The 22,793-nt window shown below is 42.4% G+C and overlaps 1 protein-coding gene across 1 annotated transcript in view; it reads left to right on the top strand.

Moving 5' to 3' along the window:
• The window catches only part of ZDHHC15 (zDHHC palmitoyltransferase 15), a 32,353-nt gene that overhangs the window by 5,789 nt on the left and 3,771 nt on the right, over nucleotides 1–22,793 (top strand). Inside the window, exons 2-10 of the mRNA XM_081847223.1 lie at nucleotides 11,862–11,888; nucleotides 12,219–12,313; nucleotides 13,652–13,772; nucleotides 15,068–15,137; nucleotides 15,864–15,896; nucleotides 16,980–17,100; nucleotides 17,872–18,004; nucleotides 18,673–18,799; nucleotides 19,072–19,181. Coding sequence (XP_081703349.1) covers nucleotides 11,862–11,888; nucleotides 12,219–12,313; nucleotides 13,652–13,772; nucleotides 15,068–15,137; nucleotides 15,864–15,896; nucleotides 16,980–17,100; nucleotides 17,872–18,004; nucleotides 18,673–18,799; nucleotides 19,072–19,181 — 837 coding nt within the window. The remainder of the gene's footprint in view (nucleotides 1–11,861; nucleotides 11,889–12,218; nucleotides 12,314–13,651; nucleotides 13,773–15,067; nucleotides 15,138–15,863; nucleotides 15,897–16,979; nucleotides 17,101–17,871; nucleotides 18,005–18,672; nucleotides 18,800–19,071; nucleotides 19,182–22,793) is intronic.

The following is a 22,793-nucleotide window of genomic DNA, read 5'->3' as shown; positions in this document are numbered from 1 at the left end:
TACTTCTGTGCTATAGAGAGGCATTCTTCATTGTGAGATGGGGATATGGAAGTTACAGATAATTCACTCCTAGCAATGCTTTGTGGTTTTGCTTCAGTTACTTAACACCTCCAGTAGACCTACACCTTCAACAGTGTCTGTAGCTAGGATGCCATTGAAATTCAGGTCCACATTAGTAAATTGCTGCTTACGTTCTGCAGCCACCCCTTCCATCTGGGTGCCTTGCAGTTTGTAACTCTTTCAAAGCAGGTCACTTTCAACTCCCTGTAGCATCTCATCAGGCAGGGCTCCCATCTCCCATAGTCACACTTGTCTTACTCACTCTGCTTGCAGCTACTTCATTTCATTAAATCAGTAGTTAGAATAATAGATTCATAGAATTGTAGAGTTGTAAGGGACACTGGAGGGCATCTAGTCCAACTCCCTGCAATGCAGGAATCTCAACTAGATCATACATGAGAGACGGCCATCCAACCTCTGCTTAAAAACCTCGAAGGATGGAGAGTCCACCACCACCTCTCCTGGGAACCAGTTCCACTGTCAAACAGCTCTTACTTTCAGAAATTTCCTCCTGGTGTTTAGTCAGAATCTCCTTTCTTGTAACTTGAAGGCCATTGGTTCAGGTCCTACCCTCTGGAGCCAGAAAAAACAAGCTTGTGACAGCCCTTTATATATTTGAAGATGGCTAATCTATCTTCTTCATTCTCTTATCCAGGCTAAACATACCCATTTCCCTCAGATGTTCCTCATAAGGCTTCATTTCCAGACCCTTGATAATCCAGGTCACACTCCTCTGCACACATTCCATCTTGCCAATATCCTTCTTAAATGATGGTGCCCAGAACTGGACCCAGGACTCCAGGTGTGGTCTGACCAAGTCATAAGAGAGTGGTACAATTTTCTTGATCAGGACACTATACTTCTGTTGAAGCAGCCTAAAATATCATTAGCTTTTTTTGCTGCAGCATCACACTGTTGACTCATAGAATCACAGAATCATAGAATCTTAGAGTTGGAAGGGACCCAGAGGATCATCTAGTCGAACCCCATGCAATGCAGGAATATGCAGCTGTCCCATACATTAAGCTTGCGGTCTACTAAGACCCCAAGAAGCTTTTCACATATACTATTGGCAAGCCAGGGGTCACCCATTTTATATTTGTGCAACTGCTTCTTCCTGCCTACGTGTAGAACCTGGCATAAGTTCCTATTTAAATTCATAATGTTATTTTGGACCCAGTTCTCTAATCTGTTACGGTCATATGGAATCCCGATTCTGTGTTCTGCATCATTATCTACCCCTCCCAGTTTGGTGTCATCTGCAGATTTGATTAGCATTCTCTCAATACCTTCATCCAAGTCATTTATAAATATGTTGAACAACAATGGGCCCAGGACAGAACCCAGCAGCACCCCACTTGTCGCTTTTTCCCCAGGATGAGAAGGAACCACTAGTGAGCACTCTTTGGGTTTGGTCAGTTAACCAGCTACAAATCCACCTATGTTATCTTGTTCAGTTCACAGTTTGTCAGTTCCAAGTTTTATGGAAGAATATCATGGGGGACTTTTTAAAAGCCTTACAAAAATCAGGATACATTATGTTCACAGCATTCCCCTGATCCACCAAGTTTGTAACTGTCAAAAGAAAAAAGAGGTGAGATTGGTCTGGCATAACTTGTTGATAAGAAACCCATGCTTGAGCTTAGTAATCACAGCATCTTTTTCTAAATGCTCAAAGACCAATTGTTTAATTATCTATGCTAGGAGCTTTCCTGGTATCAATCTTAAGCTGATCGGTTGATCGTTTCCTGGGTCATCTTGTTTCCTGTTTTGAAGATGTAGACAATATTTGCCCACTTCCAATCTGCAGGGACCTCACTTTTTCTCCATGAATTCTCAAAAATTATAGACAGAGGCTCTGAGATTACATCTGCAGACTCCTTTAGTACCCTTAGGTGCAGCTCATAAGGTTCTGCTGCTCCATCTGTTACCGGCATTGCTACTGGAGCATATTGTCAATCAGCTGACCTTGCTGCTCCAGTAGCTGGTGGTGGTGGTGCCGGAGCATCAACCTGAACTGCTGCAAGAATGTTGCTGTTCCTCCATTTCCATTTAGACACACCTTGCTCACGACCCCTTCCAGGAAACATGAACCCCACTATTGACACCAGTGTTGCATGCCACCCCAATCTCTAATTGGTGCAAGATTTCAGGGGTTCCAAGCACTTACCCAGAATTCATGTTTCCTTTTGGAAATAAGACACAGTGGATTCTGGTGTCTTTATGATATGTGGTTTATTTACACATACATACAACTTGAGCCTACAATGGAAGAGTTTGCAGCATTAACACCCCAAGAAGATACTGCTTCTCCCATAGCCACAGCCTTGGGATTCCAACTGAAATCAGACTTGGCACTCTCTCTCTCTGCCTTTCCAGCCTGCAGCTTTTGCATCCAGCTTCTAGCTCACATCACTCAACTCTCAACTGTGGCCTTTTGTCTTTCTAACTGATAGGCAATTGAAGGTGGGAGGCCCACCCATTTGTACTCTGGCACAGAGCTACAGTGGTGCCTCGCAAGATGAAAAGAATCCGTTCCGTGAGACTCTTCGTCCAGCGGTTTTTCATCTTGCGAAGCAAGCCCATTGACTGCTTAGCGGATTAGCGCTATTAGCGGTTTAGCGGATTTTATCGGCTTAGCGGATAAGCGGCTTAGCGGCTTAGAAAAGGGGGGGGGAACCCGCAGGAACTCGCAAGACATTTTCGTCTTGTGAAGCAAGCCCATAGGAAATTCGTTTTGCGAAGCACCTCCAAAACGGAAAACTCTTTCGTCTAGCGAGTTTTCCATCTTGCGAGGCATTCGTCTTGCGGGGCACCACTGTACTTCCTTTGTTCCTTTAATGACCCATGCTTAGTGGGTCTCACATGCAGCCTACTTCCTCCCCTCTAAAAAAACATAAATGAATCTAAGTAGAAGATGAGAACGTGAAATTTCCTGTGGAGAAAGACACATGCAACTGATTAAAACAAGGATTTGGTTATTTTCTCCTTGCAAATGGGAGCAGAATACAGCTTCTTCTGTAGTACAGGGTTGATTATTCGGCCAGTGAGGTGAGGTTATTCAGAGAGTTCATTTGTACTGTAAGTAAATAAATCCTGAGTAGCTGCACCCAATGTGAAAAGCAAACAGGCTGCATGCAGAGGCCTGCCAGGTGTTTAAAGACACATCTTAAAACATACACATCTGTACAATGTAAAGTATTTATAGCAATTGATTCCTCTGCCTCCCACATCCCCAGTTTTTGTACAATTTAGTTTGCTCTAAATGTCACACATTTCTCTAGATTAGGGTAAATTATTTTAATTAAATTGACTGAACGGACCAGGATGATCTTGGCTCTTCTCCTGCCGCAGCAGCGTGTGATCAGTTTCAGACATGTCAACAGTGTAGGGTCCTCTCTGACTCATCCCCCTTTGTCTTCCGCTCCCTAGTAGACAGACAGGAGCTGGAAATCAATGTGGCATCGATGCTCTCTATTCCAGGGGGAATATAGCATCACATTAATATTGCAACCCCTGCTGGAGAATTTGGATAAGAATCTAGGCTCCAGAGGGGCTTTGTTCGAGCGGCCAGCTTGCGGATGCTGCCACAGCATGAGAATGAGAGCGGGCGGATGTGTAGCCGGCTGGAGTATTATGCCATGTCAGGAAGGAGGGGAAAGAACAAGCATTCTCACTCAAGCCGGACTTTTGGGGTTGATGGCGCCAAGGGAGGTCCTGCTGGGAAAGTCAGCATGAGGCTCAGGAAGACTCTAATCAGCCCTCTAGTAAGGCAGGAGCTGCCTCAGCTGCCCAGATTTCTCAAAGGTAGGACAAAGCTTTCCTACAGCACACCCTGAGAGTGGCCAGAATTAAAACAGCTTGGAAACATAGTTCTGCATCTGTTCTTGTTTTTTGTTTTTTTAAGAAAAAAGAAAAACGTGGAAACAGTGTGAACTAAAACAGGTTTTGGATCATAGGAACACAGCACTTCCTCCTCACACCTACTTTATGGCAGGGCTCAGGCTTACGCAGAAATAATTCAGGTTTGCCTAGAGACAGGAACATCCATTTAATCTAGCTGCCAGCAATGTTTATACAGAGATAATGTAAAAGAGTAATGTTTTCCATATGGAGCAAGAGACATGTGCAAGTACCTGAGCATAAGGACATCAGAAGAGCCCTCCTGGATCAGACCAAAGGCCCATCTAGTCCAAGATGCTGTTCTTATGGTGGTCAATCAGGTTACCTGAGAATCCTGTAAGAGGGACATTAGCACAACTCTCTCCACTTTCAGTTCCCAGGAACTGATATTCAGAGGCATATTACCTCCAATACTAAAGACATTACACGACCATCACAACTATCAACCACTGATAGCCTCATTCCCCATGAACCTGTCCAACCCCCTCTTAAAGTCATCTAAGTTGCTGTCCATCACTATGCCCTGTGGCAGTGAGTTCCACTGTTTGAGTATACAGTATGTGAAGAAGTCCTTCCTTTTAGTCTCTCTTTAATTTTCTCAAATTCAGCTTTGTTGAATAACCCTTTATTCTAGTGTAATGCAAGAGGGAGAAAAGCTTTTTCCTCTCTACTTTCTCCATACCATGCACCATTTTCTGTGCTCTCCCCTCCCCTACCCACCATTAGTTGCCTTTTCTGAACTGAGCCGCCAGATCCCTCTCCTCCAGCAGCTCAACAGGGTGCAAAAAAGCCCTCTCCGCCAGGAACCCCACTTGACAACATAAGCTTGAAAAGCCATCAGGAATGGCATTTTAAAATGACATATAACCTGCTTGACTTCCTGCCTGACCCTTGCAGCATCTTTTATTGAATCCTGTCAACTTTCATTAAGAGCTTCTGAGAAGTGTAACTCTGACCAACAGGGCCTAGAATTATTTCAGGGAAAGAAGGAATGTGCTTTAAAGGTAAAATTCGTACACAGTACTGTTTACTGTGCTTCAGTTATGAAAGCAACCCTAGGAGCAAAAGATGTGTGCAGCTATAACCTGAAAAGAAGGATGTGCACACTTCCAGTTGTGATTGCTGCTGTGTAAAGAGTGCATTGAGATCTCCTTCAGACATGTACAGTGGTGCCCCGCAAGACGAACGCCTCGCAAGACAGAAAACCCGCTAGACGAAAGGGTTTTCTGTTTTGGAGGCGCTTTGCAAAACGAATTTCCCTATGGGCTTGCTTCGCAAGACGAAAATGTCTTGCGAGTTCCTGCGGGGGTTTTTCCATTCCCCCCCCCTTTTCCTAAGCCCTAAGCCGCTTATCAGCTGATCCGCTGATAAGCTGCTTATCAGCTGATCCGCTGATAAGCTGCTGATAAGCTGATCCGCTAAAAGCCGCTAAACAGCTAATAGCGCTAATCCGCTAAGCTGTCAATGGGCTTGCTTCGCAAGACGAAAAAACCGCTATATGAAGAGCCTCACGGAACGGATTAATTTCGTCTTGCGAGGCACCACTGTATATGCATATATTCTAACATGGCATGAGAACATCCTTAAAGCACAGTATAACATCCATGCCAGATTCCGTGATACTTCCAAATTCTTTATCTGTGTGTCCATGTAATCACAGAAAAGTACCTCCCTTGCTGATAGCAAAGTCTTAAGAGTATAAGTTTAAAACTAGAAGTCATGGACATCCAGTGAAGCTGAAGGTTTAGAGATTCAGGTACAGATAAAATGAAGAACTTATTCACACAACACATAGTTAAACTATAGAACTTGCTCCCACAAGAGGCAGTTTCCCACAGGCATTTGGGTGGTCACTGTGAGACTGGACTAGGCTAGTTGGGCTATTGGCTTGATCCTGTAGGCTTTTTTTATGTTCTTAAGTTGACCTGTGGTGGATGAATATTACCTCATTGTTCACAGTTCGGGGCAGTTGTGGAAGGAAGACAAAAATCAGCAGTTGTGTGTATGGCTCTGAGGGCAGGAATACATGTCTGGCACTGTATGTGGGATCCTCATTCCCTGGTGAGTGGTTATAGTGGTAGCGGGAGTATGTGATTTGAATGGGAGAAGACACACATAAGGACAGGTGGCTCAGCAAAGAATCTCGTGACACCTAAAAGAATTATGGTGGCATAAGTGTTAGTGAGCTTTAGTCCACCTCATCATATGCATGAAGTATTATCCTGAATTACAGTTATGTATTTTTGCATGAACCCAGATTTCCAAGTGGTGAGAAACTCATGGGATTCCAGCACTAACCCAGAGATTGGTTTCCTTGGAATGAGTCAATGGAGATTGTGATGTCTTTAGAATACAGTCATACCTCGGGTTGAATGTGCTTCGGGATGAGTGCGTTCGAGTTGCGCTCCGCGGCAACCAGGAAGTAACGGAGCGCGTTACTTCTGGGTTTCACCGCTTGTGCATGCGCAGACGCTCAAAATGACCTCATGCACAGAAGTGGCGAAAAGCAGCGCGCGCATGCGCGCGCAGACATGCCATTGCTGGTTACGTTTGCTTCTAGATGCGAACGGGGCTCCAGAACAGATCCCATTCGCATCTACAGGTATCACTGTATATGGTTTTATTTACCCATATATGCCACCTGCACATAGGATGGAAGGGCTCACAGCATTAACAGCCCAACAGATCTTGCTTCCCCATTCTGGTCGCAGGGGGACTCTCAAGCTCATAATTTGGATCCAGCACAAAGCAAATATGTCTCTCTGTGTCCAGCTTGTTAGAATCAGCCAGATCTTACCCTCAAAACCTCTTGTAGCACCTTAAAGACCAACTAAGTCAGTTCTTGGTATGAGCTTTCGTGTGCATGCACACTTCTTCAGATACCAAGAACTGACTTAGTTGGTCTTTAAGGTGCTACTGGAAGGAATTTGTTTTGTTTTGACTATGGCAGACCAACACGGCTACCTATCTGTAACCTCAAAACCTCTTGTTCTTCCACTTTACAAAGTGATGCTGCTTCCAACTATGTATGGAACAAGGGCCCTGCAGGACTTGACATCTTTCCGCAGGGCCTGCAAGACAGAGCTGTTCCACCTGGCCTTTTGTTAGGGCGCAGCCTGACTCCCTCCTTTGGCAATCTTTTCAAGACTTTAGCTTATGGTTGCCATTAATTTTGTTTTTAACTCATTTTTATAATGTTTTATAATGTTGTATTGTTTTAGTGTTGTTAGCCGCCCTGAGCCCGGCTTCGGCTGGGGAGGGCGGGATATAAATAAAATTTATTATTATTATTATTATTATGGGGGGTAAGCCTCATTTGTCTCTGTGACAATGTGGCAGTCTCTTCCTAAAGTAAATGCCAATACAGAACTGGCTGAAAGGTTTGGCTGGTTTCCGCTCATACAGTGGTACCTTGGTTTTTGAAAATCTTGGAAGTCGAACGTTTTGGTTTCCAACACCGAAAACCCAAAAGTAAATGCTTCTGTTTTCAAATGTGCCTTGGAAGTCGAATGGCTTCTGCTGAGCTTTATTTCAATTTTCTCCATTGACTTTGCAACCGGCCCTTTGCACCTCGGTTTTCAAATGTTTCAGAAGTCGAACGGTCTTCTGGAATGGATTACATTCGAAAACTGAGAGTCTGTCATCACCTACACAGCATCACAGGTTTTGAAGGAACCAATGGGTATCACCCATACTGACCCCCCCCCAAACTATAACAATATACATATACATGTGGGGGTGGAATTAGAAGGAAATGAAGTTAGAAGGAGGTGAAAAGCAAAAAAGCTACATATGGTGATCACTACACAAGAAAACAGTCATCAAAAGCATATATATTCTGACACATATATTCTGGCATTTGTAAGCCAATTTGAGAGCAACCATTTCATCCTCTTTCCCAATTATCATATGTAGCATGATAAAAAAAAAAAAAAATTCAATCCACAAATGATAGGTGTGGGTAAGGGCAGTGCTTCTTAAAAAAAAAAAAAGTGCCATAACTCACCATGAAGTTGTTACAGTAAGTGCCACTCTTTAAACATGGGGGGGGGAGAGATATTGGTACAGTGTACCCTTGAGTACCCCCGGAAAAAGCACTGTAAAGGGTTTAATCCACATCCTTATTTGCAACCCTCCAATTCAGAAAGAAGTGAGAACCATCACTGGTTCACCTGTCACAGTAAATCCCCCCTCAGTTCAAGCATTATTTTTGAAAGAATGGGATTATAAAGGCATGTTTTACTGGAGTGTTTTTTGTGGTGCAGCACCTGAAACTTGATAAACTGGATGGGGTGCAATTTCACCGGTCTACCTAAGCTTCCTTTCCTGACGTACTTACTTGGAAATAAGTACTCTTGAAACAAATCAAATGTGCTTGTGTTAACAGCTGCTGTTGTCTTTGCTTTCACCTCTATGTGGAACAATATCATCTAGATAAATATGAGTGTGATTTGGCTGGGTGGTGAATCTTTCCATCACCAGCAAGTTTTTGAGAGTAGTATTGGCAACCATTTGGTCATTTGGTTGGGTTTTTTTATTTTGAGTTTATGTGATATTTGTATGCTGTTTTGCCAACAGCAACGTTGAGTGCAAAATAATAAAGCGTTAAAATGAGCAAATAACATTTTCATTAGTATAATCAGCAATATATAATAGCATATAAGTATAGTAAAAATAAACAATTCAGTAAGCAATTAATGGTTGTATTGACGCCAATACCAACTCACAAAATTTAAAAGAATTAATCAGAAGATGTTGCTGAGCAGCAGCCCTCTCCCAGTTGATAGATAGATAAACTTTATTCGCATTAGCCAACGGCCATAGCAACATAAAACAAGCAATATATACAAATAAAATATATACAAATAAAAAAAGACAGCAATGGGTAAAAAGGGCAATCAAATGACCAAGATTATCGTTCAGATAGTGGCCCTTAATCTCATTGCACCCTCGCCCCTCCCAGTTGGCAGCATCCTCAAGAACATAAAAGGGCCTGCTAGATCCGGCTATTGGCCCATCTAGTCTAGCATCCTGTTCTTACAGTGGCCAACCAGATGCCTGTAGGAAACCAGCAAGCAGAACATGAGTACAAGAGAACTCTCCCCTCCTGTGGTTTCCAGCAACTGGCATTCAGAAGCATTACTGACTCCCAACTGTGGAGGCAGTGCTGAGCCATCCTGACTGGTAGCCATTGATAGCCTTGTTCTCCATGAATTTGTCTAATCCTCTTTTAAATCCATCCAAGTTTATGACCATCACTGACTCCTATGTGCGCAAGTTCCATAGTTTAACTATGCACCAGGGAGGAACTTCTTCACTCTCAGTCCCAGGCAGAAGGTTTTTTCATAAGTATAACCACCGGCCAGGTAGAGCCCTAGATGGAGCACATACAATCTCTTGCAAACAGAAGCACTACATTAGGTTGTTCCATAGTTTAAGCCATAGTGGCAGCAAAGCTGCTCTCACAGCTCTGTCCGATTCATTTGAACCTTATTGATTGAAATGGGAGCGTGGGGATCAAGGTTAAGGGCTTGGGGTGAGATCTTTTGACCTTGGTGAATGTGGCCTGGTGTTAAAGTGGAACTGATGTTAAAAATGAATAGTAGATCATGTTCATCTACTATCACATACCCTTTCATCCTTCCGCGGATACTTATTAGCTCATCATTCACACAGTCAGGCAGGAACTGACTTCTTTCAGAACATAATTTCTATTTAGTGGTGAGAAATAGGACTGGACTGTAGTCGCTGCATTTGGAAATAGCCAAAGATTAATTCCTATTTTGTTCATTTGAGGAAACATGGCATCACAATAAGGTCAACTTTATTACCATTCAGCTAGCAAATGTCAACACTACTTCATGTAAGTTTATCTCAGGGGGGAGGCAGTTTTTTGAGAAGTCATGGGGGCTTTGGGGATAATCATAAATGGAGGGTTCAAGCTGGGTAATCCTCAGTGAATTACAACCCTTGGATTTAACAGTATTTTAATTTCCAGAAGGGTAACAGTGTTTGTCTCTTGCAGCAAAAATTAACTAGAATCTTGTGGTGCCTTATAGATTAACAAGTGCATTAGGACATAAATGCATTAGGACATCATGGGCATAAGCTTTCAACCTGAGCCTATTATATGTATATATATGTGTATATATTATTTATTAGCTAACCTTCACCCCAAAGTTCCAGGGCGGGTTACAACATTAAAACACAATATTAAAATCTGTTTAAAACAACTTACAATCACAAAATAAGGTGGTGCCTAAAAAGATGCCTCTTGAGTGTCAAATGCCCAGAATAAAGGGTAAATATAGAAGAATATATTCAGAAGCAATTAAGCAAAGGAGATCGGTTCAAACACTGTGAGGCATGCAAATATTTCTTGATTGTTGTTGTTTAGTCGTGTCCGACTCTTCGTGACCCCATGGACCAGAGCACGCCAGGCACTCCTGTCTTCCACTGCCTCTCGCAGTTTGGTCAGACTCATGTTTGTAGCTTCGAGAACACTGTCCAACCATCTCGTCCTCTGTCATCCCCTTCTCCTTGTGCCCTCCATCTTTCCCAACATAAGGGTCTTTTCCAGGGAGTCTTCTCTTCTCATGAGGTGGCCAAAGTACTGGAGCCTCAGCTTCACGATCTGTCCTTCCAGTGAGCACTCAGGGCTAATTTCCTTAAGAATGGATGCGTTTGATCTTCTTGCAGTCCATGGGACTCTCAAGAGTCTCCTCCAGCACCATAATTCAAAAGCATCAATTCTTCAGCGATCAGCCTTCTTTATGGTCCAGCTCTCACTTCCTTACATCACTACTGGGAAAACCATGGCTTTAACTATACGGACCTTTGTTGGCAGGATTTCTTGATTAGATACCTATTATTTAAGAGCGGAAAGGCTAGATATATAAAATATAATTTAGCATCCTAAGCAGCACAGGACTTCTCATTCATGGAGAATAATTATAATCCCCATTATGTATGGGATTTCTAAAAGGTGCATGAAATGTTAGGAACTACCTCAGGATGTTTTGCATATTGTGTAAAACACGTCTTTCTCTTCTCTTTCTTTTTTTTTAGGTTAAGTTATGTTAATGTTAATTATTGTGGTACAGGTTTGCATGAACGCCACTATGTACATTCCCTTGTTATAATTGTTCTCTCTGTTTTATATGCATTATAAAATGAAATACAGTGGTACCTAGGGTTACTATTTCTCGGTTAGCGGAGACTTTAACCTGAAGCATATGTAACCCAAGGTACCACTGTAATGAAAAGCTTTACAGAGAATAGAATAAAACAAAGTCTATTCCCTGCACTAGAGGTGATATTTATTTATTTATTTATTTATTTATTTATTTATAATTTTCATTTATGACAAATAAACATTTCAAACAGAATCATCTTTACATATCATATTTTGACTTCCCTCCCCCTCTTTCTGTGGTTCCTTATATTTATTTTCTTGCACATCCCAATATAAATCTATGTTGTATTTTATTTCCATCCATTTCATGTATGTTTTCAGTGCTGCACATTTTTACATTAATCCTGCTAATGTCTTAATTTGTTTATGATGAGTTTGTAAATATTCAATAAATGATTTCCATTCCCCCTTCAAAACTTTGTTATCTTGATTTCTTCCAGTAAGTTTCACCATTTCTGAATATTCCGTTAGTTTCTGTAGCCATTCTTCTTTTGATGGGACATCTTCCTCCTTCCATCTTTGGGCAAATACCATTCTTACAGCAGTGGTTGCATACATAAATAAATATTTATATTGTTTAGGTAACTCCAATCCTATAATTCCTAAAAGAAAAGCTTCTGGGTTTTTTTTTTAAAACAAAAGTTACCTTAAACATCTTTTTCATTTCATTTTATATCATTTCCGTCTTCCTCTTCTCTTTCAGTGACTGTGACCAGTTCCATAGAAAAAGGTATGTGGCTGTTTATGCATTTTCAGTTGAGGGGTGAAGGAAGCTTCATGCAGCATTAAGCCATGTTGTTTAACACCATCATGTGTACTTTAGCCTTTAGCGTCCTTTGTCATTTGCACACGCCAATTTCTCCACTAGGTATATCTTGCTTTCTTGTAGAACAGATAAATATTTCCCTGTCAATCACCTAACTTGAGGGAGAGTTCATGCTTTTTCATTTATTCATCTCCCTGAAGACTAGACTGTCTTGGAAGCCAAGCATTAAAACAAAGAGGATGGGGGGAATCAGTGCCCCTCTATGTCTTCCTGATTGCTCTTTTTCTCCTTTAGTGGCCTACCTCACCATATTTCATGTGATCTTCCTGTTCTTCATATGGACGTATTGGAAGTCTATATTTACTCTTCCACAGCAACCGGACAAAAAGGTAAAAAAAAGCTGGGGTGCTCTGGAGCAGCAAAGGAAACAGTTGAATCAAGAGTTAGTTCTGCTGCCTTAAGAATGTCTAGCCAAACTCAGGCAACACCCCTGGCCAGAGCCACCTGCTGCCCCCACAGTAGCCTGAGAGCAAACAGATCAACAGTGGGTGGGGGTGTGACAGTGGGGGGAGAGAGGGAGAGAGATGCAGCATGATACAAATTGTAATCATCCCAATGTGATTTGGTCAAATGACTCTTTGTCAGGGGCTGTCTGTAGTAACTTACGTTACTATCACATAACTAACTACAGTGGTACCTCTGGATGCGAAAGGTATCCGTTCTGGAGCCACATTCGCATCCAGAGCAGAATGCGCATGCATGAGCGGCAAAACCCGGAAGTAACACGTTCCATTACTTCCGGGTTGCCGTGGAGCACAACCCAAAAATGCTCAACCTGAAGCCACTTCAACCCGAGGTATGACTGTATATTATAGTAGCATGCCTCCATAAAGTTAGTTATAGTTGTGTTATTATAACAAGTTGGTTGAAACCTGTGTGGACTCCATGGTGACCATGTAAGTGTGCTAGATACAGGGCATACCCTTGGTTTAGTCTTTGTCCTTAGTGGAGAGAGGGGTGGCCATAACCCTGTTGTCACATTCTGACTACTTCCTGGCAAAGTTTAGACTTCTGACAACAGCCAAACCATTAGTGGTTGGGGACCACTCTGGATGGTCTGTCTCCAAAGACTAATGGAGCCAGATAGGTTCCTGGCTGTTCTGGGGGATTTCCCTGTCGACAGAGCCAGTGACCCTGTCAAGGCCTTGGTCTGTCAATACCATCACTCCAGTGCTGCAAGGCCCACACTGCATCATGGTTTACTGAGTTGTGGCAGATGGCGGAAAACTTGCTCCAAAGATGACCAAACGCTTACTCGTTCATACAACTCTGCCTGAGAACTGGTGCTGAAAGCAGTGGAGAAGAACTACTTTGCTGCCGGCATCACCTCAGTGAACTGTCCAGCAGTTATTTCAGGTGGCCCCAAGCTAACTGTACCAGAAGTGCTGAATGACACCACACACACACACACACACACACACACACACACACCACCCCCGAAGCACTTGGTAGCATGCTGTGAGTGTGTTGCACTGCATTTTGGGGATAAAGTCACTCAACTCTGTAGCGCTTTAGATGTAGCAATTGTGCAAGCACAGTCATGGTGTTCAATTCAACACCTTCCCATATTTTATGCAATCTGTTTTGGGGCTTTACCACTTAGAAATGCAAGTGACTAAGTGGTATATAAATAAATAAATAAAATCCTCTTCTTCTTCTTCTTCCAGTTCCACATGTCTTATGCTGACAAGGAGCGCTATGAGAACGAAGAGAGACCAGAGGGACAGAGGCAGATCCTTGCTGAAATGGCACGGAAATTGCCTGTGTACACAAGAGCAGGGAATGGAGGTCAGCTGCACAGACAGACTTTGAAATGTCCACCTCATCACTCTAAGCGGCACACACCAGCAACCCGCCTCATGAAACATGTCCTTGCCCTTTTGACTTTAAGAACCTTAATGCGGAGGGAATCATATTAGTTTAAAAGGATTTCCTTTTAACTTTCTCTGTCAGTCTTTGTAGTAGAGAGGAAATCCCTTAAAGATGTTCTTGATTTGTAAGAAAGTGGCTCAATGCTTTGTGACCATATGCTGCCTCAGTCTACAGCTGCTGTATACATTCAGAGATCTAACTGGATTTCAGACCTGAATTGTGCTCTTAAAACATCAGTAGTCCAGTGGTAGAGTATGCACTTCACTTCCTTCAGGAAGGTCCTAGGGTTTTGTTTGTGTATATATATATATATCTATATCTATCCCAACTTTTTCCTCCAAGGAGCACAATGTGGCATACACATTTCTCCCCCCCCCCCTCTATTTTATCGTCACACGTGAGGTAGGCTGAGACGTCATTACTAGCCTAAGGTGCACCCGGTGAGCTTCATGACCGAGTGGGGATTCGAACCACCACTGGTCACAAGTAGACAATGGATCCATATTATGATCATTTAAGAAGCAGCTTGATTCCATAGATAGTCACCCCCAGATGTTTTGGACTACAACTCCCATCAACGCCAGCCAGTATGGCCATGCTGACTGGGGACGATGGGAGTTGTATTCTAAAACTTCTGGAGGGCACCAGGTTGACAAGTGCTCCTGTTAAACTTGAAAAAATTAATTGGATCCAGCACAGTGTGGGACATCACGTGTGGGACATTACATGGCTAATTTTAGCCTTCTCACATCAGAATTTTATACTTCTCTGTTCCTAGAAGCTAACAAGAACTGCCAGCTCAGAACTGGTTGCTTTTAATAGTAGGACTTTGATTTGCAGTAAGTGAAAAGAAGTCATTCATGAAGTCTAGTTCAACCAGGGGGTCTAAAGCCAAATGTGGTTTACATTTGTGAAACATGCAAAGGCCCATCACAAACATATTTTGTATCTAATGTTTGCTCTTTACTAAAGTGTTTAAATCTTTCAAGCTACTGTTAATGCCTTGAATGTCTTCATATTCATGCTTCCAATTTCATAGGACTGTTAATAACAAATAGCATTTATTTTATGCATTTCAAAGCATCAATCAAGCTTGTAAAATCAGGCAGTATTATCAGAGGAAATGGTCTTGCTTAAAGCTGCCTATTGAGTGAGATTTGCTCACTCCCATTATGGCTAATGAAGGCATTATGGGATGTGCTTCTTTGCAGCGATTCGATTCTGTGATAGATGCCAGCTCATCAAACCTGACCGCTGCCATCACTGTTCGGTTTGTGCCATGTAAGTTTACCAGAATGATTTACATCACTATAACTCCACTCGTGAAGAAGAAAGCTAGCTCTTGATGCTTCAAGGAGAAAGATAGGGCAGTCATGGGCTTGTCTACATTTGGGCATCATTTTACTATTAATCCACTTTCCTCCCATTCGACCAGAGTAGTCCACACTCACACATATTTGAATTTGTGTATGAGGAAGAACTTCAGTCTTTTCTATTGATACCAGCAAGTATTTTGTGTTTGTCCCCACCTTCTAATTTGTTGAGTCTATTTTGCCAGTTAAGTACTGACAGAGCATGCATATCCCTGCACCCACACCTGTTTGTTTTTGAATGAATGAGTGAATCTTTATTTGTATCAGCCATCAGCCATAGCAATAAAACAACAATACGATATACAAAAAATGAAAATAAAAAGTCATTTACAGTATATAAAATAAATCTTGATCTTCCAAGAGAAAGGACACTGTGGCAGTGACTGGGTGGCCCAGAATGGATGATGAAAGAGGGGTGATAACCTCATTCCTCAAGTCTTTATAAAGAGTTTGTTTTTTGTTTAAACCCTGCCCCCCAGGAAGTGCACAAAACCACACACAGTCAGGCAGTTATAAATTCTCAGTATACAGTTTTTAATTTAAAAATATAACCCGAAAAAACCGAAGATAGTATTATTTCTGTTCTTTTGGTGTTTCCCTTCATGGTGTCCTGATCTTTTTTTCCTTTTTACAGGTGTGTATTAAAAATGGATCATCATTGCCCATGGTGAGTGGCACCCCTTGAATTCTATCTTTCTCATGTCCTCCAGATGTTTTGGACTACAACTCTCTTCAGCCATAGTCAGCATGGATGCTGGGGCTAATGGTTGTTGTAGTTCTAAACATCTGTGATGCACCAGGTTACAGGTGGCTACTGTAGAAAAGCCTTTGGCAATAGCTGGGATCCTTTGAGGACAGATGTTCTAATGACTAGCAAAGATGAAGTGTTACCTGTGTGTCTTAGTGCTTCAAATGACCAACTGTTATTATCTGAATACATAAATGCCATAGACTCCTGTACCAAGTATAGTGGGATATGGCAGCCAGTGGGGAAAAGTATTTGAAATTACTATTCAGTGGAAATTCATGTCTCCTGTGCACCAGGATAAAAGGTTTCCCATTGTTATTAACTATGGGAAATTGCTAACCCAGTTTTTGTTTTGTTTTTTAATAGGAAAGCAGGATCTTTTGGTTGAACACTCCCCAGTCTGGAGCACATTTTAAACCAAATTTGAATTGAGTATCTGTGGCACCCTGGGAATGAAAAAATCAAGTTGTGTTGTTTCGTAGGACTTTCAGCCTTAAAAAATAGATGGCTTGTGTTTTCTGTAGAAAAAATGAGGTTGGAATATGAAAGTAAATGAGACTGAGATTATGCCCAAGTGCTGACGTGGAACTTACTTCCCCAGAAGGCAGTGATGACCACCAACTTGGATGGCTTTAAAAGAGGATGAGACAAATTCATGGAGGAGGCTATGCTCTGGCTCCACAGCTGAAGGCAGCAGTGTTTCCAAAATACCAGTTGCTGGAAACCACAGGAGGGCAGAGTGCTCTTGCGCTCTGGTCCTGCTTGTGGGTTTCCTTTGGGGCACCTGGTTGTCCACTATGAGAATGGGATGCGGAACTAGAAGGGCCATCGGCCTCACCCAGCAGATTCTTCTTATGTTCCTTCTTATAGCAGGTCATAACGTTGATGGCACTCTGCAGTGATGCTCCATCAAGGAAATAAGAGTGCTTTTAACTGCTTTCACTTTGCTCCCAGCCCCATTATGCTTAATGTGGCTTTTTTCCCCCCTCCTTTGCTCTCTAGGGTAAACAACTGCATTGGATTTTCTAACTACAAATTCTTCCTGCTGTTTTTAGCATATTCTCTTTTGTACTGCTTGTACATAGCTGCAACAGTCTTCAAGTATTTCATCAAGTATTGGACCGTAAGTTTTTGAACCTGACTGCTTTCTATGTATTGTTTTTTTTTAAGACACTCTTGGTTCTAATATTAAAGCAGTGACCATAGCTCAGCTGGAAACACACGTTTGTTTCCATGCAAAAGGATCCATGTTCCATCCTTAGCATCTCCAGGTGGTAAAACCACTTTCTGAAAGCCCTGGAGAGAGCCTCTTCCTTTAGAGCAAATGACACTGTGTTCAGTGGTCTGACTCCAATATATGAAGCCCAAATCAAGTGGTCTTCTAATTAGGCACAAGTAAGATGTGCTAGCCGACAAAAGATTTACTGGTCTTTTCACATAAAGGGTGGCTTATGGATCTAAGTCATATCCTGGACCTGGTAATTTTGTTTTTCTTTCTTAAATTCTTTTTTACGTTCATTGGAGAATAACTGAGAATATATCTCATTGCAATAACAGGCTGTCTTCCTTATCTTGAGTCAGACCACTGGTGCATCTAGCTCAGCTCTAACTGGCAGCAGCTGATGTGCGCTGCATGTGTGTGTAGCGCTTTGTGGCCATTTTGGGGTTGATTATTTTTGTGGTGATCAGGCTGAGGTTGTTGGGGCTGGTAGGGGTTCTAATTGCTTTGAATTTAGTGCCTGGTCAATTTTAGTCTTGTTCTTTGCTGTTTGTTTCATAAGAAGAATAAGAATAGTATTATCATCATCTCTCCATGGCTCTTCCACAGCCGGAACTGCAAGATTGGTAGGAAAGATGTGCAAATCTGCTCACTTTCCTTTGCTTTCCTTTGCAGGAGGAGCTGACCAATGGGCGTGCCAAGTTCCATATTCTTTTCCTCCTTTTTGTGGCAATCATGTTTTTTGTTAGCCTCCTCTTCCTCTTTGGCTACCATTGCTGGCTCGTCAGCCAAAACAGGTCTACGTTGGGTAAGCTACTTATTGCACCTGCTCTGCAGAGTTCTTTCGTTAGGAGCAGAGGGTGTTGGCAAACCTTGTTGTTGTTGTTGCTATTTTTAAACAATAGCAAGTCAGAAACTGTTGCTGAACTACTACAGATCATCCAGAAATCTATCAGTAGATCCCAGTCTATCTTCTGTTCACCTCTTCATTAGTGGACCTTTGTGACAGTGAAAACCCAGTCTTTGTTTTTAATTTTTTTATTATTTTATTTTATTTTATTAAGTGTAATCCTGCTCTTCATGATTTTTTTTAACTCAAGGCTACTGGAGTGGCTTGCAGATCACTACAGATGTGACAGAACCTGCCTCCAGGCTTTACTGTCTAAAAATGCATGACACAAAAGGAAAATGACATGAGGGGGAAGAGGAAATAAGAAAACTTATGTACACGTTCTTTGGTACAAGTTATTCTGCTGAGAAACTGTGGTGGAATGGTTCAAAGGGTGGATAATCCCAAAGTTGCTCGTCTCTATAATCTGTCACTCAAGGGGACACACCTGGTGCGTCTGAGCATGCAGAAACCACCACTATTTTTCAGTGGCCACTTTTCACTTCCAAAACGATAGGCATTCAGCTATCAAGTTCAGTATAGGAGAGTATGGTAATAAACAAATCACATTTTATTTTTGTCTGCAGAGGCCTTTTCAGCTCCTGTGTTTCCTACTGGCCCTGATAAAAACGGATTTAATCTTGGCATTAAAAAAAATCTTCAACAAGTGTTTGGAGAGAAAAAAAGACTTTGGTTCCTCCCTGTGATATCCAGGTAAGCAGACAGGAAGCTGCTGTCAGCCTAAGAGTAGTAGAGTGCAAGATCTCTACAGTAAACTACAGAACTAGACAGGAAAGGCTGTCAGACTTTCCTTTGGTGCAGGGGACAGCAGTAGCCTAGATCAAGTCTGTGTTTTGTGAATAGTTTTGTAGTTAAAAGTAGAAACAGAATCTGCTTTCTCCTCCTCCTCCTCCCCTCTCTCCCTTCCTCCTTCTTCTGGATGGAGCCCGGGTGCCTTTACCAATTTGTTGCCTTTGTCTCCACAGTCAAGGCGATGGACATTTTTTCCCAACAAGAACTCTGAGTGAAGCAAGGAACCCACTGCTAGCAAGTGAAGAGCAATGGGAGGAAGATGGGTTGGACGATGATAACCTCGGTAAGGATGGGAAATGCATCTGGAACTTACTGTTTTGGGGAGAGTCACTGTGTTGCAACAGTAAGGTCTTGTGGCACGTTAAAGACTGACACAAATATTGCAGCAGGAGTCTCTATTTCATAAGCTGCAAAAACTGGACCATGAAAAGGATGGATGTAGATATCCATGGATAAAGTAGGGTAGGGTGGTATGGTGGCCTCTGTTGCAAAGTGGGATTTTGAAAATGAGTAAGATTTGCTTCAAACAGAAACCACTCGTCGTCATTGTTATTTATCACTATTGCTTTTTCAATTTTTATGCCACTTTTTTAACATCAATGAGCACAAAGGGACCCACAGCACAATAGCAGAAGTACATAGCAAAAGAGCATTCATACAGTACAAAAATTAATACCATTTCATTTCAAAACATAATATGGCAATACAAATAATTCATGCTGAAAATCTGAACATTATACCATTTTTAATTAATTATAAAATAGGCAATACAGTTCATTAAAGCATGTATCAATTGATCAGATATAATAAGCTTTCCAATGCAGTCAGGTATCAACAAATAATAAAACTAGTAGCTGGTTCCTCAGACCTGCCAAGTGCAGGAAATAGCAATCAGACATTCTAGAGTCTGCAACAGCAGCAGGTGACCACTCATAATACTCATGATACTCTTAAAGGCTCCATCAGCAACAGAGACATGGGGATGGAGGGTTGATGTTCAGTCTCTATCCCTGCACTCTAGATGTTTCTGCTGCTTCTGAATGAGGTTTGGTTACTATGGCTAACCATCCCATTTATTGCTCCTGGAATCAAGAGCAACTATGAGTCACACCCTCTGACCTCATTGGCTGCAACAGCAGCTGAGAGGAACTAGCCAGGCATATGAATTTAGAGCAGCCAAACAACAGGAGCCACTTCCATGAGCTGCAGAGAATCCCAGCTGACAAAGTGTCAGGGAGAGCTAAGCAGCTGAGCAAATCTAACAGCAGGGCAACGAGGCCAGAGCACACTCCTTTGCCCCTCCTTTTTATGACCTAAACAAACCCTGCGCTTCCAATAAACAACTCTGTAAACTACAAAATTTATGCAGTGCATAGTTAAACTATGGCACCCACTATAGGCACCAACTTGGGGGGCTTAAAAAGGGATTAGACAAATTTATGGAGATAAAGGCTGTAAGTGGCCACAAGCCATGGTGGCAATGTTCTGCCTCTGTAGTCAGAGGCTGTGTGCTTCTGAGTACCAGTTGCTGGAAACCGCAGGAGTGGACAGAGTGCTTTTACTCTCCAGTCCTGTGTGAGTGCTTTCCACAGGCATCTGTTCAGCTACTGGACTAGATGGGCCATTGGCCTGATCCAGCAGGTTCTTCTTAATTTATGTTCTCCCCACATCCTTAAAAGCAGCTGTCTGGGAAGATTTGGGCAATCTAATTCTCACCACTGAGGGCCCTGATTTCCTGTTTCTCCATTTAAGCAGGAGAAGCAGTTGGAGAGAGCCAGGTGGTTTCTCTCTGTCTCCTGGTAAACCTCCTTGCCCACTGTCAGACTTGCAGAGAGAACAGCATTGTGTTGGTCTTGTGGGGAGGAGCCATGCCTGGCCCTATTTGACCCTGATCCCTTTTCATCCACATGCCACCCTCTTAGGAAGCTTCCCCACTTAGAGCTGCTGCAGCTACACTGGGACTTGCATTGCTTTCAGACAGGCAGGCTAAGGAACAACTCAAAGACAGGCTCACAAGCTGAGGCTCTTGCCCTGTTCGCAGTATCACTAGCCTTCTGAAACGAACTGAGAGGGTGCCCCAGAATCCTTCATCATTTTGCAGAAAGTCTTGGAGTTCCCTTTGAATTCAGACAGGATGTTCCCATTCAAGGCAGCAAAGGCCTGCAGCAGACCTTGAGTGTCAAACCTTCAAAACCTTGCCAAATATTTTGCATGTGCCTAACACAGTAAGTAATAAGCTGCAGTCAATTCTTCTGGTACCGGTTTAATTTGTTACTACTGACTTTGTACAAATCTGGTCACATAGCTAGGGAAGGCCTGTGACTTTCTCCTTTGCTGCAGATTGAACCAACGGACTCTCAGATGAAGTGCACACAAGAATAGATAAATAGGCTCACCCCAGCAAGGCTTCTCCTTTAGGCAAAAACAGTTAATCTAAAGAGTATCTGAATGCTCCCACCCTTGTTCCTCTACTAGCATATCCAACAAAGCCAATCAGTGGAGCTGCAGAACTGGTCAAGTTGTCTTCCCAAATCTCAGTGTCCTGGAAGCACTTGAAAGGGATTGTGGTAAAACTCCCCCCTCCCTTTCTGGCAAGGCACTCCTTCAACTCCATGTTTGTCGGCTTTCACATTGACATTATTCTGTGCTAGAAACCGCTCTGAAGGATGCTTCATTGCAAAATTTAATAATCTCATCTTCTCTGAGACTCACACTTCGAACTCCAGTGCTGCTGGAGAAATGTACTCTCCTAGGATCTTGGAAGAATTGTTGAAGTGGCTGCATTCAGCATTGTCTCTGATGAGTGACTAAGATTGTCATTAGTGCACCTGGATTGGGGCAACATCTTCTCCTGATGCTACACCACTTAGATTGCAGGAAAGGGAACTCATTACATGTTGTGCATGTGTGTAAGAGAGAGTGGGGGATGGGGAGAGGATGTTGCTAGATTGTGGTGCAGTGCACACACGCCTATTCAGTACAAAGTCTCACTCAGTTCCATGGGGCTTAGTCCCATGGTGAGAGGATGTGAAATTACAGCTTTAGTAACTTTATTATTATTTATTTAAAAGTGTTATAGTCCACATTTATGAGTAAAGCTCACTCAAAGCATATTACACAGTGACAGTAACGGGGGGGGGGGGGGAATCTGACAATAATGAAGTAGAATAGAATGCAAAACCTCCTATAAAGCTCACATCTTTAATAAAACCAGCAATTATAAATACACACCCAGTCCAAATATAAAATTATGCCCAAAGATAAAAGTTGCTGTCATGCTGCTGATAAACAATCCATGATTTGGCTTAACATAATGTCTTAACCTGGATTTGTGGTTTGTTTTCCCCAAACTAACCATGTGCAGTGAGCCAATGTGCAGTGAGCCAACTTTGGTTTCTCCTCCTCTGAACATCCTTTAGTGCCACATTTTCTTCTATTTGGACAATAACTTCTAGGCAGAAAATCCAATTGATATTTACTCCCGATTTAGCGCTAAACAGTGGGTTTCCCCGGGGAAAACGGTGGGACCAAGCAGAAGTGTGGATGTGTCCATGGTTTGTTTGGAGAGAAACCAACCAGGAGCCCAGGTTCAGATGTAATGCTAGGCCAAACCATGAGTTTATTCCAGGCAACATACCAGCAGCAGGAGGGAGGGAGGGAGCATAGTGCAAAGAATTTCAGTATACTACAGGTTCACTTTCAACCAAAGTTTATTTTAAACTATGGTTTAATGTGATGTTTGAACCAGGGCAATGTCTGCCTTCTCCCACATTTCATTTTAAGTCTCTGCAGCTGAATGCAGGCCCCATCCATGGTTCCAACATCAGCCATTTTCGTACAATATTGTGCCTTATTGTGGATTTTGTAGCTTCCCGACTTTGCTTTCATAATTGTG

This window comes from Podarcis erhardii, assembly GCF_964252035.2.
Source record: "Podarcis erhardii genome assembly, chromosome: Z".
NCBI lineage: Eukaryota > Metazoa > Chordata > Lepidosauria > Squamata > Lacertidae > Podarcis > Podarcis erhardii.
Note: the sequence above shows the minus strand (reverse complement) of the source record. Positions and strands in the feature narration are given on the sequence as shown.